A 27,458-nucleotide genomic window follows, 5' to 3' on the forward strand; every position below is an offset into this window, starting at 1 on the left:
TTTCTTGCAGCCAATACTGATGCAAGAATTTTGTTTTACATAATGTTATGTACTAATTAATTAAAATGAAAAAAAATTATGCGTAGAGAGTTTAATTCTACTACTAATTTTTATGGTAACAAACCTAAAATATTTTGATTTAATGCTAGTTTGATTCCGGCCTTCATGGCTGACTGGTTTATTTTAGTATGATTAATAAATTGCTAATAAACAAGTTCAGTTTCGGGCGCCATTCGCGTGCCCGCGGAATCGACTGCTAATGGCCGTTTTGCAAAATGATTGATAGCTCCGGGCCAGCCGCACAAGGGCAAGCGGCGCGTGTGGTTTTTCGCCGACCAGCGGTCACTCGGCCGAATATTTTATGCAAATTCCCCAATGGCATGAGCTTTTTCTGATGATATCGGATAGCAATCTCGTTCAAGTGCACTGCTGCCGTTGTCATCATTGTCATCCGAGAAATACAAAAATGGCATGCACGCATGCATGACGACGCATAATGCGCCCGCCCTTGGCTAATGCTGCCGAAATGTGCCCTGCTCTTTTTTCGTCATTTTCGAGAGGCGGATTAATAATGGAATGGCAGATAGAGAACGAGAGCACACGAGCCGTGACGAGCTGACGGCTTTTATCGTTTACGCTTCAATGAAAAAAAAGCATGTATTATAATAGTGCGGACTCGCAGGCACGTGCAAAATTTTCACAGTGCGAAATGAGGCCAATGGAAAGTATATAGATCTGTAGTGGTTCAAGAGCGCGGTCCTTCCCTTTTGTTGGCAGCCAAAAACTGTCGGTGGTTTTTGAATTATTGTAATTTTGCATTATTGTTTTACAAGAGAAAGATGATTTTAAAAATAGGAAATCAATATTCACTCGTCAGCCGCATGGTGCTGACGCGAGTCGTTTAATAATTCAGAACCTGATTCAAAGGGGTGAGTCTAACCGTCAGTTTTATCAAAAGACTTGTCACTTATTAAAATAAAACAATTTTAGTTCTGGTATTTGATTAGATTGGATTTCTACTATAAAATCATTATTACAGCAACAAATATTTTCATAAAATTTTACCGGTCTTCGCAATTTCTACCGCGCTTCTGGACCGCTACAGATCGATGTAATTTATATTTAATGCGTTACTCATTTATTCAATGTGCGGTAGATATCAAAACAACTTGCGGTAAATTTCTATAGCTCTATAGAATACATTCTGAAATTGTTTTTAAGCCCAGATTATTCATTTTTACATGGCATTACAGGCGTTATATTTCAACATTTGTGAATCAATTGTTCATTGTAAGAGCACACCACACGCAGGTTTTTCTACACAGGGGAAACGCGTAAAGCTGAAATTCAATTTTGCGATGTAATTGTGAAATGATATACGCACGTCTGTATTTTCCGCCACTGTGCACGAAAGGCTGAGCTGTCAAATTCTGTCGGCTCTATAAATTTCACATCCGAAAATAAACCCCCACAAATCATTTTTACCACTAATATATCAAAAATTTCCTTTCAATATTAAATGTAAATCAATCTACATCGCAGCACGGGATCAACGTGCTAATTGCACTTTAGATTATGAAATATAAATCTGCACAGCCAAACTCGAAAAAACAGTTTGATCACGCATGGTAGGCAAAACAAGGTTCTAAAATACAATTTACAGGAAGTGTTGCTATTTATAAAAAAATCTAGTAATTGAGTATTTCATAAAAAATTTTGCTGCGAAAAAATATTAATATTTACAGATTGATTTTACTTTTTCTCAAGCATATAGATTATTTAAGACATTACAACTGCCACAAAAAACGACAAAAAATATACAATCTGGTATTTAAATTTTCAATGAATGCATTATTTGCACTAAATATATATTTAGTAGTACGTACAGACTGCCAGAAAAACATATATTTTTCGCACTTACAATTCAATACGTTACCATCAAGTCAAAGAATAATCTGACACTAAAAACGCTTAATGCTAGAAAAATGCCAAAATATAATTGATTTTTCTTAAAAAAAATTTTTAATTGCTTGAGCTAACGATACTAAAGCATCCAAAAATATCTTAGTTCTTTTATGATTTAGGATTCTGTAAAGCCCCAAACGCGCGTTCACTAGGCACATCAAACCCCGATTTGAGGGTCCGTCTGTGCCATTAAAGGAAAGAAAGTGATCCATCCATCCATCCCGTGCCAAGAACCCCAGGGGACGTGAATACGAGAGACTCTAGGTCAACGATCTCCGGATTACGCGCCGCCGTTCAATCAGCTTGCTGCTCCATTTGCTACACGATCGAAGCAACGTTCGACGCCTTGATTGTTGATTTCAATCAAACTATAGTTTCCAGAAGGAAATATACTTGCAAGTGCTGTTTTCGAAAAGTGCGATATAAACAGTCGTTCTTTAGGCTTGAGTATGACAATAGACAGAGATTGAATGACTGCTGAAGTTTAGCTGAACTTTGCACACAAAAGGGTGACTCTGTTGGCCAAATTAAATGCCCTTGCCAGCACTGAAACCAGCTCTAAATTTAATTAACCGAGACTTGCCCAACTCGCGAGCGGTGCGTATAAGCGAAAATTAGTCTGCTTAACAGTGGTCCCCAATTAGGCAACTTCCTCTCCAAGCGACTCGCAAGACACTTCTACTTGGAGCTTAATCAAAAGAGACATTACTTCCAATCAAGCGGACAAATCGAGTTCCCGAATTCTCGGTGACAGTGCGCAGAGTTGCGTTCTCTGGCTCGTCCTCGCTCGGTATGTACAATGTATTATTTCGTGGTTATTGTTGTCAGCAACTCTGAGCAGTTCGACGGAACTTTTAAGTTCGCCAGGTATATATATAATTTATTTTTGCAATCCCTTGATGGAACTCGCTCGGTGAATTTGTATGACACCCACACCGCACCCAGTTTTTGAATAATGCATGTATCACATATCCACGAGATTTTAATTAAAATGCGCGAAACGCGAGTCGTTTTAAATCAGCCGCAAAAAAATTAAAGAGTGTGTAAACGAATATGATGGAGGATGAGGAAAGTCTCTCTTCTCTCCTCTCAAAGGAATTGATGTTATCAAAAAGTTTTCGGGTTTGATTGCGAAAAGAAAATGCCTTCTGACGACACTGGGTTGGCTCCATAAAACACGTGCCGCTGGTGTCATGTTTCAAGATATTGTTTTTCTGTTTTGGATTTTTTCCCTGATCATGTTTCTAGGCCAGTTCAGCAACTGCCAGACGCTGTATTTTCGTTGCATCGTTTTGATTTTCTCACGAAAATTCAATGCCCAACAAAATTCGCGAGCCAGTTTTGATGAAACTCAATGCAACACGGTGAAAAGTGTATAGATATTCAATTAAAAAAATGTGTTTCACATTGCACGGAAATTAAAATAAAAATAGTATTGAGGGCTTTCAGGCGCAGTGAAACGGTTTTCAAATTATTCATCACTTAAAATCAATTTTCCGATCAGAAAGCTGACAAAGCAGACAAGTTATTATCCAATATGCTAGAGTAAAGCAAGCCTTAGTAGTTGAAATGCGAAAAGGCATATGACTTAAATTTTCAATTAAAGTCAATGTCAGCTGCAATAAATCGGTGGTGTCGATTATGAATGCACAAGCTTCCATAATTTGATTTTGATTGAACATTTCTGGCACGTGTGCTCATTATAAAGGTGCAACAAATGTGTGGGCATTTGGTCATGTACCGCTGCAGCTGTTGACAGGCACGCTGCAAACGTATTTGTATCGAGAATGCGCCCAGTGTCCATGAATGAATTACCCGGCCGGTGCTGAGAAGCGAACAATTCCGCAAACAGGTCATGCTCATGGATAAACAGCACGTAGCACATGCAGTAAGGAAAAGAGGTGATCGGTAAGCGGGCGTGGAATGACACGCCGACCACCGTAAACGTGGCGTAAGGCCCCGCGGTGTCAATGACGAGTAAGACGCTTTTATGGTATCCCGCCTCGGTGGCCGGCCGACCCCCAGACCATTCAACCCTCAAAAGAAATGGTAGAAATCAAATCAAAGCGCGGCCCATCACCCTTGGCTAGCTAGAAATAGTGATGCTTTAAGGTAAAGCTTCTCTTAAAGACCAAACAGAGACGAAAACAATTACAACTTTGCTTGAGAAAAAAATATTTAACAAAAACTTGCATCTAATTTTAGAATTATGTAGAAATTATATTTCCTGTATTTATTTACCCCAAATTTTCCTGGCCTGGCTTCTTTGCAGTCAATAAAACTTAATTGTTTGTTAGATGCTAAAACCAACATTTTTTAATACAAAACTTGATATGATTGCCAAATCATACTGTTTCGTTTTAAAAATTGCAGCTAAATTTTGTCAAAGAAGAGCTAAAAAAGCTTCAAATAGCTCAAAATGTAACTCCATTTATTCCTGGATATACTCATGGGTTTCCCATTCTAAAGATGCAGCAATTCATCCGTTTCTTTCCCACTTATACTTTCCCGTCCGCACTCGTGGCACGCCCTTCGCTTGACAATGCAAATATTTGAGTTTTGTTTCTGGCTCTGACGAGCAGAGGAGGAAAATAGCGTCGGCGAGTTTCGACTTTTCCTCTCTCACTCCAGCAGCCAACGGACCAAACGCAGGTCTCACGCTTTCGGCGGGACGAGAATGAGAGTTTCTTCTCTCGCGGCGACACACATTAACGAGGTTTTCCGTGTCAGTCGCTCCTCTAATGGGTATGACAAAAACCAGCCTCTCTCGCGGATGAGAATTGCGTTAAAAGAGGTGTACCGAATATGACCAAATAAAAATGTTATATTATAATTTAAATTAAATTCATCCAATTAGAGTATTCCCATAATATAAGAAATTATTGTCAATAATGCATCATAATTGTAATTAGAATCAACCATTGTCCTCTGACGTACGGTTCCATTGCTCAATTAGTAAATTTAAACATATTTGTAATAAATACTCGGGCTCAATACCAACAGAGCTCCTGCTTTGTCTCTAGTAAGCACTTCTTTTACACTGCAAGCGAGTGAGGCCAGGCGGCAGCCAAACCTTTGCCTCTACTTGTATAGTCTCATACTTTAAGTCAGGTGGCCAACCATTCTGGCCCCGGCGCCTCGCTCCTTTCCTTTACACCCACTAACGAGTGTGAACGGCCGGCCCACCATGGGCCGTCGTCGAACCGGTGCCGTCATCCTTCTCTACTAACCCGTTAGGCCCACGATTCCTCACATACCCCTGGGCACCACGTTTCAGAGGTAAAAATTAATTACTCTGCTACAAGGTTGAAATATGTCACAAGTCACAAATATCATTTTAAAGAAAATAAGCCTCAAAACAATTCTGTTAGCAGTCAATATAGTAAAATATAAATTGTTTACTTCACGTAATTATAATTTTTTTTCTTTTGAATGCATTTAAAAATTAAAATTTATCAACTCGAATAGGGTACATTTATAATATTTAAAAACGCACGCAATCAGTTGGAAAAATATATATGATTACTTTGTGTGTTTCTTGCTGTTCTTGCTTTTTGCTTAGGGAAAATATTTTTTCCCAATTGATTTACCTCAATATTCACCATCATTTAAAAAATGATCAGTCATTTAATATCGGTAAATCTTTCAACTAAAATTAAATCTCTCCCCGTTTTTTGTGCTCGTTAATGCAAACGAAAATAATTGTTCATTTATAGCTCTCAGCGCTTGGCAGAAAGTAATTATCTCTTTTTCTTTCACTAATTTATTCCAACAAACTGCAGACCAACTTTTTGCCGGCGTCAATTTGCCGAAGTGGCAGCTGTGAATTCATAAAACGTAAACACGTTTACCATCTCTCAGCATTTGCATTCTCGGCCGTCGACGATAATGATTAAATGCTTAATGAGGGCCAATTAAGCAGCTTTCGTAAACTACGTCACACATAGCAGCCATCGTTGTTTCTACTTGGAAACTTTCGCAGATTTTTTTGTTCACAGAAAATTGCGGGGAAATGGAAAGCACAATTAATCCTTGATCATTCAAGTAAAAGCTTTAAAGCCAAGCAAGGGCACGGTCGTTTTCTTCCATCAGCTGGATGCACGGAAGCCGAGCCGTGGCATACGAATTGTGCAACAGATTAGGAATATCTGCATTCCTTGCTATAAACGAAAAGCAGCCCACAAAATGCAGTATGATATAAATATTCTCGCACCCATAAAAATACATGAAATTAAGATGCATATGCGTCTAACAACACAAAGTTGGACAAGACCCCAAAAAATTAAAATAGGGCGAAATAATATTTTTATTAACAGGATTGATTACTTTTTGTAATAAAAGTATGATTTTCGCAGGATGAAATCTACGTACAATGGAGCTGATGGTTCCGTTCTCCAGCTTGCTTAAGTTCATAGCAATGTGTTTACAATTACAAATATATGAACCTTGACTCCATCCCACATATTTAACTAGAAGGACAAGTGAGTGCATAATATGTATAATAAAAATCCGTTTTTACTTTCCCCTCTTTTCAGTGTAAGGCGGATATTTTAGTTGATCCACTAAAATATCAAATAGTTCGGTATAGTATAGAGCCCTGATTCAACATTACTATATTTTTGTTAATAAAAATTTAACTCCCAAAAAATGATTGAAATTAAAGCATTAGATCTGATTGGATATTTTCTTCTGCCTAACCCAAGTTGAAATTAAATTATTTTTAAATAAGCCAAATAAATTAAAATATTAATTAGATACCGTAGCACCAAAAAATTTTAAAATCATCCTGAACAGAACAAAGCGAAAAAGCGCTGTACTCACCTTGCGGTTCCTCGGAAGTGTTGTCCTGCATGTTGGAGTCAGGGTTGAACGCACCCTGCGTGCTCAGCTGAGGAGACACGCCGCTACTGAGCCAGCCTGCTGGTGTTTGTTGCTGTGGTGACGTCACCGGGGCGCCCTCGGTCGCGCACGCGCCCCCTTTGGGCACACGGGAAAACACACGGCGGTTAGAGCGGAGCAGCGAGAGTGGAAGCAACACTCGCGCTGCTGCGAAGATGGCTCACCAGCCATGCGCCCGCCCGTCATGCACCTGTCACCCTCTTCGCGTGCCATCAGCAACCCCCCACCGACTTGGTCGGTCGGCCCGGCCGCCGATCCGGGTGATTTATGACGCCGACAACCAGACAAATCCGACGGATTACCCCGCCATTATTTGTCCCCTTGCCGACGACAGACGAGAGGGTTCTCACGCGGATTGTTTTTGAGACGAGCGCAGAGCGGATTTGAATTTCTATTGAGTCATTTGCATTTATCGCACTGTTGGGAACTGGATGAGTTTGCAATTCAGAGACTGCGAATTTAAAATGATTTTTATTCCCGTTTCTAATAGAAATGCAAATTGGTTAAAAGAACACACGAAAAGCCATTTTTTCAATTAAAAATATTTATTCAAATAGATAAGTAAAATGTTTAGATTCAAAGTGATTTCAAAGTGAAGACGCCAACGGTGTAAAACCATTTATATGTATTTTTATGAGAGGCAGGAGCCAGCTTTGGTGAGAGGTATTGGTTTCGTAGAACATTAATCAGAAATATTTTCCTTATATAGTTGTAGGATTTTTGCATTTGTTTGATATTCAGGTTGTCCACGTGTATTATATATAACAAAAAAAAAACACAAGAAACGACGCACCTATTCATTTTTACAGCTTATTAAAAATATAGGTGAATATTAGCTAACTGACAATGAGCTCATTGTAGTGAGAAAACATAAGGCAGAACTAGCGTTTGTATTAGATTTGCAGACTAAATTCTCATTAGGAAATCTCAACCGATCAAGCTACTGATTTACGTCCGGCGAATATCTCGCGCAATTTTCAGGTAACAAAATGCCAGGAAAATAATGTTGACTTAAGCCAGATGACGTTACTAATCGATACCATGCAGTTATCATTCCAGGATATTTCAAACACCAAATCATTATTTATGTTCTACCCTGCCTTTCGCATGTTTTTTTCAGTGGCTGCATGACCGTATTACAATAATGAATCAAAAGCTTTTATTAAACCAAGTCTCTTTGTTAGTCAGTGCAGATGGCACTCATCATTGTTTTAATAAAATATTAATTTCATCGTCTTGAGCTCTTGAGGGACAAAATAGAACTAGTTGTTGACTCTGTTCATGATCCAACCCTTTGCTGGTATTTAGTAGCTTGAGCGCCATAACATAAAGAAATATAAAAAGTCAGCTTCACTGTATTATACTTTTGAATCTCATCGAAGAGAAACGAATGAGCGTGAGGACGGACCTGTACAAAGCCGTGATACGAGTGACTCTTGGTGTGTGGTGTGGGGCGAGAGCAGGCATCGAGCGTCGCAGCATTTCGAGTTAGTCGGTGAAGATTTCATTAGCGCGAGACACACGCACTCACTCCGCAGCAGCCAATTACAAGGGGAGCCTCATCCACCCACCCATCCGCCTGCCGTCAGTCAACCGGCCTTGTTAGTGAAATAATGAGCCGCTCGCTGCCTGCCTCACAAGAACACAACGAAATACGTGTCCCGCCGTTTGTGTGCACAATACGCATTCGCACACTTCGTGCGTGTATTTGTGTGCTCCCCACTGCGTCGAGCAGGACGAATAAAGAGCTGATACTACACGCAACGCAGTGGGTGGATGCGGCCGTGCCCGACTGCCCCTTTCACCGAGTGTGCTGCGGCATGAGGAAAACTTATTGGAATCGCGCACTTTCCGCCTTCTGCGCCAATATAATAGAAGGCGTGCTGGATTCAAATTGGAACATCAGTGAAATAAAAAATTCATTTCACTTGATTTTATGGACAAGTTTCCTGGTGAGGTTCGCAGAATAGCAAAAAGTTTTAATTACGACGTGTTGACATATTGTATAACTGTTCCATGACATTAATAATAATAATCACAAATCATTCAATATCCGATAAGTTTGGACTGGTTTATGAACACCGATTAATAATTCCTTCGTTTCTTGAAGTTTTTAATAGATTACAGCAAGATTTTCGGGGAATATAGGTCAAACCAATAACCAACACCTCTCCCTCAAAACGCTCTCTAACGGTCAACGAAAATTTTCCTTTCGTGAATGTCGTGAATGCCTTGCTGCACATTATCGAAGACGGAGTGATTCATCTGACCTTCCCCCGCTAAAGACTTAACTGTGTCTTTATCGCTGATGTTTCAATTTTAAATAATTATAATTTCATCCATATCATCTATCGAGATTTCTGCAATGCAGTGGATTCCAAATGAACAAAATTCAGAGCTTGGATTACTAATCAGATTAATTTGGTTCAGTTAAAACTATGCTGATTCAGAGATTTGGTGGTAAATTAAACCGTTTATAATATAATGTTTCTAATTATTTTCGGCGTGTTAGTTGAGAGCGTTGAGAGATAACCAAATGATTTTGAGATATTGCACAGAGGGGCGCTTAAAAAAGGTTAGGAAGCGTGAACCTTTTAATTTATTTAAAAAATAGAGTTTAACAATGTTATTCAATTTGGATTGCCGTGGTATGTGTAAACTATGTTGTTTATAAAAAGCAACGAAGAATTTTAAAACAAGCGATTGGGCCGGGAAATAAATCTTAAAAATTGGATAGGGGCTATTATTGAAAATCTGGTTTCTACTGTTTCTCTTGCAGGACATAATATTTATATTTATTATCATTTCGCCGTTTTTCAGATAAACGTAAACAGCATTTTACGGGATTTGATAACCACAATACAAATTTCTATGCGGTAAGCAAGTTTGACAGATTTACAAAGGTCTGATCCGCTTTGTAATCGGAGAGATCCGCAGGAACACGCTTTTGACCGAAATAGCCCGAGAATAGGTTACGATCTCCACGCCGTAATTATCCCAGTGGACTGGTGCAAATATTTGCCCCCAGGTGTTGACGCAGCGAGAGATTTTGCTCGCAAACTCTATTTTACGTTCTGTGGACTAGAAAATTGCAATCTGCAGTTAGAGAGTAGGAACAGTCGAAAATTTTGTAACCATGAATGGCTATTGCGTTATAGACCCGACGGCCACGATTGATTTTTGGGTTGATGGGCTATAATGTGATGGAAAGTCAAGTTGTAATAAGAATTTAAACCACAGTCAGTCGAACAAGATTACAATTGTCTTAAATTTGTTTCATTTCATATCAACTTGATGATAAGGATTCGTTTTAAAATCTTAATAAAAATCACGTTTTTCTCGGTTTTTCAAACTAAAACGTTATTTCAAGGAAGATTCGATTCATAAAGCCTCATGGTCATACCATTTCATTGTATTCTATCGTCCATTGATCGTATATAAGTTTTTTGTTTAACAATCTTGGTCTCAAAATGTGAGGTGCATAACGGGAGGACGCTGAAAATTACTAAACATCATTTTACTCCTAAACGACATCGTACCTTGTCGTTTAGCGCGCGCTGGGCTCAGGGCTTGCATGATGCGGTTGGTAGCACTTGCAAATCCCTCGTGGGGGCCGTTAGGCGCCATCGGGGCCTCTGAGCAAAGCAACACTTTGCGGGCCGTCTCCGGCAGGGACACTACCGTGCCCATCCTGAAGCACTGACCTCACACTGATGACTTGGCGCGTTCTTCAGGTCATCACAGATGGCTGTAACACAAATCATCCTAAATAAAACTATTTCCTTACATCGATTTAATTTTTAATATTAACACCAATTTTCCAAAGCCAAAATGACTGGTACTCACAGAAAAATGATTATTTACACAATGACGTGCCAACACTTTTCTTTAAGATTCGAAATAAGCCAAGTCTCCAACTGCACATGAACTCTATACACCTCTAAATCTTTTTCTGCATTTCTTTTTACGTGCGTTCGGTCCTTTTCAATTTCACTCTGGGAAGGTATGATGCGGAAGAAGAAAAACGAATGGCGTAAGCGGTTTGACGTAAAAAGCCCAATATTTCACCCGTGCACGCACATTAAAATTACATTATACAAGCAGCGCGCGAGGAAGAGAGTAGGCGGAGGCCGAGGAGGGCAAAATAAGCGAAACTCGAGCGCCCTCGAGAGTTTCCTCACACGCCGGCTCGGGTTGCACAAAAACCATACCTTTCGCGTGTGTACTTTCAATTCCTTGCCGAGCCGGTCGCGCCGGTCGAAATCGGATCGCGAAAAAGCTCACTCTCGGTGCAGGCCCCGGGCGAGAGGGAGCGCCTGCCAAATTGACGTGTACGCAGCCCGCACGACTTGCATGTCGCGCCGGTTGCATAAGCCGCGAAAGGCGTCGTGGGCTGCACTCTCGTAACAAGCGGCGAAATTACGTCGGCTCGCGAACCGACAATTAATCTGGCTTCGTTATTGCGGCCTCGGCAACGGCGACAACGCAACAAAAGCCACGCTCGCGACTCGCGGTGATTTACAGCACGCGAAATGAAACTAATACAAGCTCGCGTGGCTAGGCTCATTCTCTAAGGTGTGGCAGTCTTAATGATTAAGTGAGCCTAGAAAGGAACTAGAGGCCATTTATCTAGATCCAGGGTGAAAGTAATGATAGTATCAAGTTTTGTTTAGATGCAAACTCTGTCCTTACAAAAAATTCACTGAAGGATAGAAATTTAATTATAAATATATGATACAATTTTTCATAAAGTTCTTTGAACTATATAATTAAAATGTAATCCGACTTTCTTAAATGGCAAATAAATTAATTTCTATAGCTTATCAGACTTATAAATTGTTCTCTTGTAATAAGTTAAATAACAAGTTTATCTCAAGACGCAGAATAGAACACTATTATAGTTGAATAACCGTAACGATCAGCCGTAACTAAATAACAATCTTGAGAGCAATTTTATAATTAAATATGTGTATAGGAAAATCACAAAAATTAAAATTAAATAAACTTAATCGAGCTGTTTATTCTGTAAAGTCATCATTTTTTAATAACAGTATTACTTACATCTATTAATTTCCAAAATATCACAAGCTCGTTTATTGTAGAAAAGAAAACAATGTGTGTGAATTCATTAGCTAGTCTCAGATTACCTATACGGCTGTATGTGAACAAGGAAAAAAGAGTAAATTATACTGAGCTATTTCTGGATTTTCTACAAACATGAAAGTTTAATCTCGCTCACAAAGCTAATTTTAATTATTAATTTTGCTAAAACTGAGCATCTTAGCTTTCGGCTTGAACGGAAAAAAGACTGAGAATTCAGAGTTAGCGTTCACACGTAGTGAGATTTTCGTGCTCTCGGAGTGGAGTGTTTGATTATGCACGCAAACTTTACCTCCACGCGCGCGTAGTAAACAAAAGAGGTTAAAAAGGGCACGCTCGGCTAACTTTTTGATGAGTTTCCAGATCGAGCGATTGCTTGCGTAGCTACTTTAGTAAGGCTGCCTTAGCGACCGAATTAAGCGGACTCTCTGCTTTCTCGGAAGTGATCGACGTCAAAATTAAGGCATTAATTTTAAAAAATTGATTTTGAAATCAGAATATGTGACTATTATTTAGCAAAGTCGATTACAGAAGCAAACTTTGTGCGATCAGCAGGGGGAAAAGAGCACCAATTAAAGAAACAATAGAAAAACCACCCTGAAAGGGCTTCGGAAATTCTGCTATGAACTTCCTCCTGCGCCAAACTTTTTCCTCGTCTGGAGATTCGAACAAATAATTAACTTGTCCTTCGCTGGCAGCGCTAAACTTGGCTCACAAGGCGGTTGCCGGATAGTAGAGACTTGGCGAAAAGCCTCTGGAAGAACCTTGCAGCACGCCGTGAAAACTCAATATTTTCAAGCGCCAAATTACTTGCGAAGAGATAAAAATTACTAGATTTTAGCGTATTGAGTTTAATATTAAGTTAAAATATTCCCCCTAACTCATTTTGACAGTTTATAGAAAACTTATAAATAAAACACAGAACACATCTCAGCTTTTAAAAGAACACCTTCATCATGCGGCCTCTCTTTGAAAGATAGGTTTTTGCAGCATCGCATACCCACCTTAGTAATTATCATCATACAAAGTAAATTTCCGCCCTGCAGGCACGCGGAAAAGGAAGAACTGGTTTTAAAAGAAAGCAAGTTAAAGCCCTAGCGACTACACTAATTAAAAAAACGCAGGCAGGTAGGTCGAGAGAGAGAACTTTGTGAATTAAAAATATGAGAAAAATACAAAGGAGAAAAAGCGAGAGCAAATGTCGAATGGACCCGCAGTTTCCACGCCATTCTCTTTCAACAGCGTACAAAGAGAGGAGCGCGCGAGTTGCTGCTGGTTTTGTAACAAATAGCGAAGAACTGTATGCATGGGTAAATGTACAAATCTACTGTTTGTTGATCAAATTTCACATCAAAATGCAATATGGGTTGAAAATTTTCAAATAAACTGCATTTTAATTAAGGAACTTAAGTTAGCTTAACGTAAAATGGTCATTTAGAGTAACTTTGAGTAATGAATCACTAAAATTTGCATCAAGATATAACGCGTCTTTCTCGAATGAAGAAAGCGTTAATTGGTATTTGTCTAGCATTCCAATTATCAGACCAGTTATTATTTTTTACTTTGCAAATAATACTTAAATTTTTATTATTCATCATCAAAAGATTTGAATTAATTCCTCGTTTGCTCTTACGATTCAGGAAAAATCTACTGCCTAATTTTTTTGTATAGGGAGGGAAGGTCATTAATTAAAAATAAATTGGTTAAATTCACAAAACTTAATTCGGAGCGCTGTGCAAGAAAATATTATAAATACTCAAAGCTGAAATTCCGACAGCACTAGTTATATTCTCTCTCTCTCCGTTCATGGGCCCTTTTCCGTTTCGAGAAACTTCAAAGATTCTAATAAAGGTGCCTGCCGCGTCTCGTTACGGTGAAAATAAATTAAGGCTTGCAGGTCGGTTTTTCTTGCTCTTTCGCTCGAGTAATGTTCCAACCAACGTCAGACGTCAGAACTTCCTGGCGAATGTTTAAATTCACCATCAAGTTTCACCCGTCGCTGCAGAGAGAACTTTGCAGGCCAAAGAACGCGTCCGGCCTATTAATCGGGAATGAGCATCAGGGTGCCATTAACTTCGGCCAATTCTCGCTCTTGAACTGCTTGAGTCAATCAATAATGCAACTCGTTTCCACTTGTCCTCCGCGCAGACGGGGACTCTAAATCGTGGCGAATGCCGAGTAAGCGCCTTTACATCACGAAAGTAGTTAGCATGCAGCAGACAGCTCCGTGCATAATAGAAAAGCAGCTCGTCATCGAGACATCGAGAATGGCTGGCCTCCGGGAAAGGGTTTATTTGAAGAAATCGAGATTGAAATGTCGACAATTTGCGGTGGTAATTGCCCAGCGCGGCAGATTTCAATCGGAAAATCGGTCATTTACGCTGCACATGCTAGGTCTGGCAATGTGTAAGGATGCGAATCGCGTGTCGGGCACTGCAGGCGCAGCGGAGGTCAGCTGCCCACTCAGCGGCGCCGGCAGAAAGCAACAGGGAGAACGAGCCGGGCAAATGAGCAAGCGATTACGCTAGTTCCCAGCTGACATAACAACAGCGAAGGTCGTTTGCTAGCTTTACTGTATTGCTACACTTTTAGTTTTTAACCCCCGCAGGCAGCATTGCTTGTTGAAATTAAAAAAGGCAAATAAATATTACCTTTTAAACGTTTTGAATTTTTAATCTATAGTGAACCATGAAAAAATTATCAATTATGTATTCAACCCTTTTAAATCCAATCTGAAACCAATTTTTGCATGTGAGGAATCAACTTTTTGAGAGAGCCCCGATTTTTCAATACAGTTCAGTTTTCCGGTGCATATCGAGATGTTTATTTTTCCTTATTTCAACTGAAATGCCATGCTCAATTTGTTTTGGCTACTGGTTGCAACCCTAATTCATGAGCTAGAACGGAACGTGAGTTGCAGTTTGTGTTATTAAAACATTTAATACAAATTTTTTTCATCAATATTAATGAAAAAGCAACTTGTATGAACAAGTTTACATTTCAGAATGTTTGATTGAATTCGTTTTGCAAAATCCTCTAAAAATATTCCGCGATATAAAGGAGCTATAATCCTCGAGTTGCTATTTAATGTATTTGTTAGTTATGGAAATTAGTAACAAAGTCTAATTGATACTCATGTTCCATTCTAGCCCATGAATTAGGGCTGCAAACAACAGCCAAAATTATTTGAGCAGTCATTTCTGTAGAAATTCGGAAAAATGAACAGTTCAAGGAAACTGCATTTTATTTCAACTGAAAAAGAATGACGACTTCGTCTACCTCTGCCTTCATTGGAATATATCAATAAACAATTTCGTTTATTTATCCAAAACAAATCATTACAATACACGTAAAATTGATTGTTAGTTTAAAGTTCTTAGAATATTAGAAGTATTAGAACAAATTGAATAAAATACATAATTCATATCATTGTTAAGGAACTCTTTTGATATGTTAATTTTCGTTAGTTTAAAACGAAACAACGATGCAGAGAAATGCAGACTTCCCATGCGTAAAAATTCCATTTCCATTTACAAAACAAACTTGGTTTCACCGTCGAACTTGATTCTTGGAATAAGCTCCCAGGCACTTAATTCATTATTCTAGCTCAAGAAAACTGCATTTTTTGCGGACGTAGTGGAATTGAAAACGAGTTTGCGAGTAACGCGGTTATGGTAATCAGAATCGGCAAAGAGGCGCGCGCTGCGGGCGGACGCGCGGAATTGAATACGTTACTACGTATACGAGAGAGAAAGAGAGACGCAAATGTGTTGGCGTTTGAGGCTTCCATTCCGGCTGCATGCAAATGAGCCCATTTACTGCCACCGACCATGCCCAGCCGGCTCTGCTTCCACCAACAGGTCCCTGCTCTTTCTCTTCCGTCTTTCGACTCGACCACCGCCAGCTAACTATGTAAATTTTCCCATCTAAAAAATCATTATGTTGTTTCACGCGCGCCTAGTCTCCCCACGCAGCGGACAAGATTGTTTCTGCTGTTGGGTTGGTAATTAGATTGGCCCCCGCGCAGCCTGCGCATCTGCACCGAGACTAGATCATATTATCTGCCCCTGACACTAAGTAATTTCCTCTTCGCTGGTGCATTTTTATTTGAACTTTGTGTAACAATGATGGTTCAGGAAACGGTGATTAAGTTTTAACTTAATTCAACTCTATGAAATGCTCGCAGTCATAAACTAATAAAAATTAAATTGGTCAATTAGGTCAATACTTATGATTAATAAAATATATAATGTAAATCATTCTGGTCTGAATGCAATATAATTGATTTAATTAGCCCATTCGTACATTGAAACATTGTAGAAAGGAGAATTTGTTTAATTAAACTCCGTGCATTAGTTTTTTTTTACGTTTTCTGAATTTTATGAGAATTTCAGAAAACAACGTTCAAAAGTTGCTGGTACCGAGGCTTAGTATTCTGCAAAGTAATCTCGATACTGAATATTCTATCTCTGAACTCTATTTAATGATATCGCCGAATTCAGTGATCTGTCTACAATTACAGAGATAAACTGTTCGATTTTCACGTGCAGGAAAGTAATTTGTCTGCGAGAAATTGTGTTTCAGAAATTGTTCTGATGAATCATGCATATCTCCTCCTGCTGAGGGTGGAATGTCTCTTTAGCCTACAACATGAGGCTCCGTGGGCAGAATCAATAAATCAATGCAACTTCCATTTCATAAAAGTTAATAAATATTCCCCGACATATTATAGTTCGTAATATCAAGGCAGGCGCACATCCTACAGTTATTTACCCTTGGGTATGATGAAAAAATATATCCCAAGCAAATAGTTTTGAAATCAAACTGGCTGTTTGATGTCAGCATCAATAACATCAAATAATACAACACCAAAGAGTTGATCCACATATCTAAAGAAAAGAGAACATAACTTCAGTTCTGGCAAATAATGCAATTTTAAACTTTGATAATGAAAAAAATTGATTTTAGAATGGCTACTCACATAATTGAAAAAAAGTAAAAATTAAAACTATTATTAGAGAGAAGATATTACCTTACCCTATAGCCATTGTAAAAATCAATTTTATGTAAATTTTTTCTTATAAATAAAATGCAATTTTTTGGTTAAAAAAACCATTATTGCGTTCGGAGAAAAAGAAATGCTTGCAATTGAAATTTTTAATATAATTACGGAAATGTAAATATAAAATAAAATCATTTATCACGGAAAGGTTTTGGTGAGACATATTTTACATCAAGTTGAAAACAGTTTGATAAAAATTGATTGACTATAGTTTTACCATCTAAATTTTTCGATAATATTTGATCTTTAATAAATTAATCTGAGTTAATTATCTTTTAATTGTCCCCCTACAAGAGATATTGCTTCCATAGGAAAGTAATTGCATATTGCTTTTTGAAAACAGAACTTGAAAGCCAACAACAAATTGTTGAACAATGAATCTCGAAACGAACCTTCTAACCACGAACGAGCCGCTCGAAGGACACCAGCTGTTCACGGGGGCGCGTCATCTGCCTTTGAGGCACAGAATGGAATCGGCACCGGCGCAGCTGACGCGAGCCAGGTGCGTGGGTCAGCGCGAGGTCAACGAGCGCGTGAGTGTTTGGGGAAGCGGGCGCACGTGAGTCTGTCTCTTTTTCCTATCTATATCGGAGGCACGCACGCACTCGCGAGTGTCGCAACTGGAAAGGTTGCTTCTTTCCATCGGCACAGATTTCCCTTGCGCCCCGTCGGCAGACAAAGTCCTGTTCGCCGCACCCGAGGGGCCCGCTTGCCTGTCGACTCGCCGCATTTTTGTGCCGGCTGCCCCGGACGCACCACTATGCCTGCCTGCGTGTGTGTGCAAGATATTTGAATAACAAGTTCCGCTGTTCTTCTTTCCCATTTCGCGACCAGAGAAATTCTGAATGTGAAGCCGTGCATGAAAACTTCCGAGATTTTTTTTATCGAGAAACATTTTGGGACTATTAATTTCAGTTCCAGCTTTTTATCGAATCCATGGTTTCCAACGGCTTTTGGAGGGCCTGCAGATTTTACCTAATTATTTCCAAGACTATTTAATTTTTCTTGAATTGCCAATTAAAGTCGAGTAGCAACTCAGGCTTTTTACGAAATCAAGTTGCACTTTGAATGAATTTACAATTATACCAGACGACCTCTTGAATATAAGGAGCGAAATTTGTAAGGTTTTTTTGTGACATTTCACGGAAAAACAAAGGAGCTTAGCGTTTCATAATTGCTTAAGCTCACGATACTTTTAAAGGCAATTCTGAGCACAATCTTTCTTGAATTCCACTTGTCTTTTGATAGCGGAGAAGGAATTCTCTGGGGAAAACCGTTGGTTGCCATGCCCATTTAAATATTAAGTATAACCACGCACTTAATAGCTGTTTTCCAGCGTGGCAACAGCTTCTTTACCCGTCCCAAGAAAGTCTTTGAGAAATTATTTGTCTGCAACTTTCAAAGCTTCATACTTATGAAAGAATTGGGCCAGAAGAAGAAAAGAAACCATTTCCTCTGTATAGCTACTGGAATTTAGTGCGGCTAAAAGTTTTCTTTGTACTTCTTTACGCAAATTGCACAGCTTTTCAGAGAACAACGACGTCTTTTATGGAAAATCCTGTGTAATTTGCAAGAAAACTGGAATCTCACTCTATCTGATTTATATTCCAAGTTAAAAAAATAAATTTTAAGCCGCTGTGTCAGTTAACAAAGTCTCTTACTACTTGGGTACAAGCGTTTCTCCCCTGCGCGTCAGCGAATTGAAAAAGGACTTAGTCAGATGAACGTTTCATCACACGAGAGATGCGACTTATCACTATCATCACTGTTTCTAGATGAAACTTGCTAACAACTTTGACGTGAGAACTGCAACCAACGGGAGAGCAAGAGAAAAGGCAGATCTGCGGGTGCGTAAAATAGGAATCGCGGATGAATCGATCGGAGAGCGGTGTGTGTGTAGATGTGTGTAGAGCAGAGGCCAGCGGCGTGAAATGCAACGGGCAGAAACAACGAGAAATCAATGATACACAGCAGCCAGTGCACTGCCTCGCAGGCTATTTTAGGTGCGTTTTCCCGTCTTTCCTGCTCTCCGCCCGCTCCTATCCTGTTTATTTATTTAGCCTTGTCGTCAACACAGGTGTTTGCTCAAACTTTCTGCCTTTCTGTCACATAATTCTTCACCGCCTTCGGAACAAATGCAAAGCAAATCTTAGATAGGGCTGTCTGAAAACAAAAATTGTGTTTGACATTCATTACTTTCTGTGAAAACACAGCCCTCTTATATATTTTTACTTATGTATTACTTTCATAATAATCATATCACTATAAATCATCCCTAATTTCTACCACTGAATAAAACTGAAAATGATTGGATTTTGGTGGTTTGTCTAAAAAAAATTGCTAGTTAGCGCAAGTAAACTTGAATTTATTTTAATTTTCCTACATTAATATTTGACAAGAACATTTTTACTCTTTGTGTGAAAATGATTCACCATTATCCAACAATTTGGTCACATTTCCGTATTTTCTCTGTTATGTCTCATGTAGCCGTCAAATTTTAACCTGTTGTTGACACTTTTGTTGCCGAAGGGATGAAAATTCAGACGCGCAACACCTAGCTATTTCTTTGCCTCGCGACTCAAGTGATTTTCTTAACAAGCAAAAATCTTCCTTCCTCTCGCCCTTTTCTCGGTGGGATTTTCCTCGCTCGAATTTCTTTGTGCTCTTGCATTTCCTTCATTGAGCGCGAGGCAAAAGTGGAGGTACACACGCGTAATTGGAGAGAGCAAACAGATTTCTGCAAATAAACCTCGCAGCTCCCGACAGACTCAAACGAAGCATGGAAATTGGAGTTGTTTAGCACTCAACTGAAATGCGAATATAAACCTCTATTGTAAAGATAAATAGTGGCACCTATTGAAGTGAAAAGTTTGCAAAAAAAATCTCGGTAAATATACCCCGAAATTATCAAATAACAGTCTCGTTGAATGAATTTGGCTCGCACGTATCGGGCATTTTTAACAACCTGAAAATTTCTTTAAGGCTTGCAATAAAAGGGAACTTTTATTTTAAGAGAATTGAAGAGAATCAGTCCTTCTGGATTTAATTTTCATCTTATATCTACTATTTTTTAGACTCAAAGTGATTTTACTTTTAATGTACCACACTTCATAAATTTCCTAATCACGATAATTAAAAAGAAGGATAGCTAGTGCTATGAATTTTTAATAAATGTAAAAAAGCCTACAGATGTTTATGTACAGCTAAAAATGCCATCTTTATAGAGAGAAATGACGAAAAATAATTCACGACGCTAAAAAGCTTTGATGCAAATTATTAAAAATTAAATTTTGATACATTTCAAGTTAACAATGTTCCTACAGGCTTATTTCATAACAATGTACAACGATGCCAAATTGAGTCCATCTGATTCTCTCAATCTTAAAGACCTCTTGGCTTCTTTAATGTAAAGATCGGAATATTTTCACAAGACACTGCTTCCATATGGTTATCATTTTTTTGTGTGTAAAACAAACGTTTTCATCTAGATGTTTCTGCCAACTGTAAATGTCAATTTTGTGATGAAGAATATATTAATAATTAATTATGTAACATTTTCTCAATTGTAAAATAGAAAGTATTACGATATTCCAAGCCGCTATATATAAAATGTGTTTTAATTCACTATTTAATATGGTAAATTTTATGTTGTTGTAAACCGAAAGTGTCAAATTTATATTCTATCTATTTATCTAAAATTGAATAAACGGAATAAACATAAACAACTTGATCGCGGGAAAAGTGTTGGCCTCGATTTAACTGCCGCTGAGGCAAGTCAGAGCCTACTGCCATTTGAATCCAGCAGGTGGAGAGCGAAAAAACAACGTTTCCTATTCCTACACAGTAGTGGCGAGTTGGTTCTTCCTGGGGAGCAGGCGAGGCGAAGCAAAAAGTGAGGCGGATCGAGAGGGGCCCTAATTCAAGAAAGATTGCATCCACCAACTTTTATTTACGACGAGAGCAGCCGAAAATTTGTTTACTTTGAGCACGCGAAATTGGACAGAAGTGCTGCACATAGAAAGAACCGGCCAACTTTTCTCTGCTTTTTCTTCTCATTAAGTTTCACCAAATCTCGTATGAGTAGAGAAGCAGGAGATCTGGTTCAGGCATAAGGGTCGTGCAAAACGCTCGGTCACATGTGATCAACCATATTAAATGTGGCCCTCGCGGCACTTTCCATAACACAAACACTGCATCAAAAATTATTCAGCCGCTACGCATCAAGCAAAAAAAAAAAAAGAATTTCCCTGGTGTTTGTTCCCATGATTCTGTTTATCTATGACCCTTGACTTTCCCTGTCTTTTCTTTCACCTTCTATCAGCTTACTCAAGAAATAGGATGTCAAAAATGGAAAGGCGTCAAATGATATTATATCTTGATCCCGGAATTCTCTTTTCAGCCGGAAAAAGTGTTTCACTGCTCAAGAACGGATTTACACTTATTTGAAGCTATTCCTTAAAGCCGTATAGAAGAGTGCAAAAAAGCTTTTCTCTCCCAAATGAAAGAGGGAAAAAAGAGTAAAAAGTCGACCTCAATTACTTCAGTGTACCATCGCAGCCATCGATTTTTAGTTGAATTTAAGCTGAAAGTTTCAAACAATTTGGTTAGAATGTGACCACGACACAAATCTCCACTAAAATGTTAGAACCTGTGCAGAAATTCAATTTCAAAAGTTATGCTTGCCACTATTTTATAATTTGGAAGAGCTTTGGTATCATTCTTCTAAAGAAATTCAAGCGTTCATCTGCTGTGTGTCACGTCCCCGGCGTGTCGCGCGAAATCCTCTGAGCAACAGAGAGAGCTTAGAGATAAAACTTTTGGGCTAGTTTGGAGCATTCAAAGTTTGCAGATGCACTAGCTGTCAGCCGTGTTGCCAGTCAGGACGCGGCTGGCAATATCGGTGACACTGGCTCGTCATTTTGCTCCTCTGCAGACCCGTACATAGTCGAGTGTGGCGTCGAATTAGCAGGTAGCGCAAAAGTAAAATTCTGATGCGCAAGTGCGCGCTCGTTCCCCCCATTTGCCATACGTTGGCGGGCCCTAATTAATTAGTTTGCCTGTTGGCTGCCTAAAACTTTCGTAATCAGAGCGAAAATGGGCGTTACGCATTAACATGTTAATGGCATACATATTGTGCTCGGCGCGAGTTTGCCACAGCGGAAATTTCCGAGTGGAGCTGCGAAGAATTTTCCTCTGCAGAACAGTTTTTACTAACAGATGTCAACATAAGTAGTGAATTTTCCCCTGAAATTGTACTTGAAAAAAATCAATGATTGCACGGGTAAAACAATTTATTGAGTTAGCATTGAGGAGTGGATTTTATACTATTTGAGTTTTGATCAAATATTTCTTTCCTCTTTAAATTCATACTCACGGCTCAGGAAATAATTCATTTCAAATGTAAACTTAAAGCTTTTGCTTTTTAGCACCCAGCAGAATCTGAACTTTTCGAATTATCAGCCCATGCGGAAAGTCTTCGGCGAATTTACCACCCTTGAAGCGTACTATTGTTTTTATGCTCTGAGAGCCCACTTATTGCAATCGAGCTATGCTCAAAAGTAAACACTTAACCCGCGAGCACGTACCAATAAAAATGTTCACGGGTGCGTGCGTTGATCCTTCACAGTGTCGGCTCGAATCCGCCACGCTTTTACTGCGGGTTATATTTTTACGAGAGGGCTGTAAAACTTCTTTTGCGCAAAGTTTACTCGGCGACTCAATATTAATGATCTGCGTAGACTCGTTTCAGGCTGCTGATGCTGTCAAAAGCAAGCACAAGGGGTAGGAGGGAAAAAAATCGAATCCGGGACAAAGGCCACTGCTAAATTGGCAATCATGGGCTGCTTGATGCCGGGCAGGCACGCGCGTGTGTCAATATTGTACAGTCAAACATTAAATTAACCCCATCGTCAGGTGAGCAAAGCGGGCCCGCTCCTCAGGCTGCTTGCCAGCGAGAGCAGTCTCGTATGGAGGGTGTTTGCTCGACAGATCGATCTTCTCTCTCGTGAAATATTCATCGACCTAATCTCCTTCATGCCGTCCAACGTGCGAGTGAGGAGAGAGAGAGAGATCCACTTGGGCGCTTAAATTAAAAGTCGCCGTCCTATTAACGACGGGCGATCCGAAACGAAGCAGACACCTGCGGCAAAATATATTAACCGCTGCGCACGTTATTGGATTTCGCTCTGGGGAGCCGCGACGTAAAGTGCGTGCACTCGACTTTTGACTTTCAAAGCGAGAAAACAGGTGTTTACCGTAGGCATTTGATATCTCGCTTTGTTCCGCCCAGCCTATTGGTTAGAATTCGCTTTCACTCTTTACTTTTCAAGCTGGGAATCGTTTTCTTCAAACTGCTTCTATATGGAGAGTAAATCGGAGGTATTAAACTTTGAAGAAGCAGTTATGCAATGCGGATGTCACGTGTGTAGAGCAGTTTGCATAAGTAAATTAATTTAACAGTCAAGTCGTTGAGTTAAGTCTCTTTTGTCATTTTATTCTAATACAATTTTATTCATTTAATTGTCAATCTAAATAAAAGGCCGTTAAATTAAATACTAACAGGTTACGCTTGTCAGCGTTTTAAAATACCACAAACCGTGATACACTGCTTAATTTGTTTTAAAAGATACCTGGCTCGCATTGTTAAGGCATTCTCAGGAGTGTCAAAGCAATGGGAGGTATTTGAGCAGTTCGGAGATCGAATACTGGCTACCCAATGTCAGAGATGGCAAAAAGTGGTTAGTTTAGTGACTCGAAATGCAAATTGCTCAACGGGCTGGGAGGCGCACCGGCGCTGACTCGCTACTTGCTGGTTTGCACCTTTCCAGCATGCGTGATTTGGCTTCACGGGACAAATGTCGAGCGTTTCAACGCAGTCTTCGGTGCGAAGGCAAGTGGCCCTTGAGTGGGCTGGGTCCCTGTGCGGCCTGGTGCGCCCATGTTATCCGTTAGCGGTGTTATTGAGACCCGGGTTTCAGCATTCGTGCCAGTGCAGTGCGCGCCCTTCCCGCTCCGAGGACAGGGATAAAAAGAGCAAAAAAAGATGACGTATATATCAAACCTGCGCGAATGAGGACTATGAGTGCAAATTCTGTGGTGATAAACCAATCAACTTCTATCATATCTTCAATTGAGATAAGAAAAATTAAAATTGTCTTTAAAGAGGAAACAAACAAACATACGTATTTTTTGTTTTGCTGAAATGAAGCACCTAGCATGAATTATTTTGCTTTTGCTGCAACAAGAACAAGTTCATGACATTTGCACGAGTTTCGAGCGCTCGAGCTCAAATAGCCAGGCTTATTATATGACGCTTCATGCTTATTTTTTCCTGATTACAACTATTCACTCAAGTAAGCAAGGACTAAGTTATCTCCGCGCTGCTAATAAACCAGCAAGAAAATTTCTTTGTGCTTGTAAATAAGACGAAGTTTGTTGAGGAATGTCTGCAATTTAAAATATTTAGAGAAAATTGCGAGGTAAAAACATTTCTGAAACTATTTTATCAGCTTGAAAGCTACCAGGTGGAGAGTTTGATTAAAATTTGTCGACCTTTATTGATTTGTATAATTATTTTTTATCATGAAAAATCATACAGTGCTTCTTGTATATTGCTGTGCACGCGAGTGTGAACAATGGTCTATTATTGTAGTCCATATTTGTTGATATTTACGCCCCCAATGAGGTTTAAGTTTTACTAACTTTTTTCACAGTCCACGCTCTCAGAGTTCACAACATGTACATCAATATTAGAAAATATCGTGGGATATAACAGAAATGAAAATAATTTTTGTGACAGTTTTGCTCTCTATAATTTGCACGAACCAGCCGAACCAAAACGGGATTTCATCGAATGTGTTTTTTTTTCAAACTTAATCCCCTGCAAGCTTAATACCCTGTTGGTTGATTGTTTGCGTTTCAAAAGGGCTAGGCGCGGCTTAGCGTGGCAAATGTGAAATTATTTGAGTAAGAGTCGCTTTGTGTAGCAAAATACAAAATTATATATCCTGAACCGGCAACCTGACCTTTCACTTTTGCGTTTTATAGCGGTCAAAGTAAAAATAATTCGACCCATCATGCGCCGGGCCTTAGGGAATAGCATGTTGCTTTGGAAATCGAACGCACGGTAACAAACTTCCGCACCGAGAGCATTAAGGCGCTTGACGGACACTCGATTATCAGATTACCATCAATACAGTTCGGTTGTAATTACACCATATGTAAGTGCACGTTTGCAATCACACAGAGGGTCCCCTACACACTCAAAAAGAAACACATTTTTTTGTACCGAAATATGTTGTTTAACACAGTGCTACTTGGTTTACATTTTTTTTTAATTTTCAACATAGTCTTGTTTAAAACAATGTTTTACATAATCATATTCTGAGATTTAAAGAGACTTCTCGAAGTTAAAAATTAATCAATGTCATAGATTTTGTGATTTTATTTTGTTCAAGAAATTAAAGGGCTACTGAAACAATTTTAATTTAAATTATTTGATAATAATGGCTGATAACGTAGGTGTTTTCTATCGTTTCTGATTCAAAAAGCAAATAACACATTTTAATGAGCTGTTCAACGTACATTCCGTTCCTCATTCTGTTTTGTTTTTTCCTACAACTCTGCTCTCGCTATGTCACTTACATTCATCACAGATTCCTTTAGCACTACCAATAAGAGCACAGGCTGACAAGGGTCTTGGTCTGGCCCAAAACAATGAGGTTTGATCATCGGATAGTTAAGATCGAGATTCACATAATCGCTTTGATTTTCGGGAGGAAAAATCAGCTTTTAAATTTGAAACTATGCAAAATTAAAATGTGTTACAAGAGATTTGTTCACAAAACTAATTTTGATAAATAACATCACACCGAATAAGTGTATTTTTTCACACAGTTCCCAAATATTTTGTAAACGCCCCTGTCTTTATAGAGAGAGTTATATGACATTCTTCCTACCACACTGCCATTAAAAGTGCATGAAAAGTTTCCATCTAACTGACACCCAACACTCATTGCTTAACTATAGAAGAGAACAAACTACCCATAGCGGTGAAACAACTGCCGCCTGTGAAACTCTAACAGCAAGAAATGGTGAAAAGAGAGACAGCGAAGAGAAAGACAGACAGAGAAAGAAAGGGAGAGAAACACACTAACAGATACAGTTACACACATTTTTATTCTGATCTTGCAGCGGTGGCGGCAGCGGTGGTACTGGCTCGGTCGGAGGCGGTTGCCAACCGCGGCCCCCGGGGGTGGAGTGCAGGGGTTAGTGCAACGAACAAGCGAACCACTTGTTGTGGGCTGGCTGCTGCGTACCTGAGAGCAAGGGTAGTCGCCACTCGGCTGCTCGGGGCCGCTCCAAGTCGCCGACTGAGGGGTGGCTGCAGCTGAGCCCACGTAAATACACCCTATTCGCTGACTCTCACCCACCCTCACCAGCAGCGGCGGCGGCGGCGGCGGCAGCGGCAGCAGCCAGGCACGCTCTCTGGCACAGGCCTGCCTGCGCCCTCTGTATCGCATCCCATCGCCGGCTTTCACCCCGGCGCGCGGAGAAAGCTCTCTCAACAGCACTCGCTGCGTCCAGCCCCCAAAAAGCGCAGGAGAGAGCACCAACGATGGGGAAAATAGTCAGTCGGTAGACTATTTTGGGAAATTGGAGCTTTATGCTGATGGAGTGCTGGAGCGCGGTACACGTGACGATTCCTCTTTGCGACCGATTTGGCGAGTAAATCTATTTTCGGCGGCTTTTTGGCTAAAAAGGCAATTGATGAAAATAGCAAAGGCCTCGTCTGCTTTTCAGAGAGATGCTAGTATTGATGTGTTTCAAAATCCATATTGATGAACGTTAATTTATAACTCAAGCAGACTGAAATTGCTCAAGTTTTCAGTCAATTTAAAAGCTGCAGCAAATCAACTGGCGACAGTAAGTTTTAGAATATTACATCTCACTCTACACGGTGAGTGATTCCATTGCATCAATTTTCATGCTGCGTACATTGCTGAAACAAATATTCCGATAGTTTTCCATTCAGGTAGAGAAATTGAAACGTAATCTATCCAATGCTCTCTTATTTTTGAGTGGAGTACGGTAGATAAATCTTTGTGACACGTGTCAAATCAATTATTTCAAAATTGAAATGTTTTTAAATGATTATTGTTGCTTTGGTGACGTGCTCAAATTTCATTTTCGTTGTTTGATATCATGCCGTCTGCGAATCCGCCTTTGGGCCAACGCGGATAATGAGGATACTGCTTGGCTGTGTGAGTGGGAGAAGTGACGGTTGTCGTCGCGTGCCTTCATGAAAATGCCTCAGCAGCCACATCACAGCAGCGTAGCAAAAGCGACAGAAGCTTGTTTTTTTTACATTCCGTCTCCCTGATCGCGCCTTAAATATAAACGGCGAGGATATTTCCAGCAAGTGAGAGTAGAT

General features: G+C 39.6%; 1 protein-coding gene across 6 annotated transcripts in view; it reads right to left on the reverse strand.

Moving 5' to 3' along the window:
* LOC135934208 (dual specificity calcium/calmodulin-dependent 3',5'-cyclic nucleotide phosphodiesterase 1-like) overlaps positions 1 to 27,458 on the reverse strand; it is a 158,245-nt gene that overhangs the window by 124,384 nt on the left and 6,403 nt on the right. For 2 of the 6 annotated variants that reach the window (XM_065475788.1, XM_065475782.1), the window contains exons 1-3: positions 26,344 to 26,464; positions 10,404 to 10,612; positions 6,787 to 6,942 (exon numbers count right to left, since the gene is read on the reverse strand). In XM_065475788.1, coding sequence (XP_065331860.1) covers positions 6,787 to 6,942; positions 10,404 to 10,554 — 307 coding nt within the window. In that variant the 5' untranslated portion in view covers positions 10,555 to 10,612; positions 26,344 to 26,464. Of the gene's footprint in view, positions 1 to 6,786; positions 6,943 to 10,403; positions 10,613 to 26,197; positions 26,465 to 27,458 lie in introns of those variants that run through there. The other 4 variants (XM_065475785.1, XM_065475786.1, XM_065475789.1 and 1 more) reach the window with 3 other exon arrangements.

This window comes from Cloeon dipterum, chromosome 1 (genome assembly GCF_949628265.1).
Source record: "Cloeon dipterum chromosome 1, ieCloDipt1.1, whole genome shotgun sequence".
Lineage (NCBI taxonomy): Eukaryota > Metazoa > Arthropoda > Insecta > Ephemeroptera > Baetidae > Cloeon > Cloeon dipterum.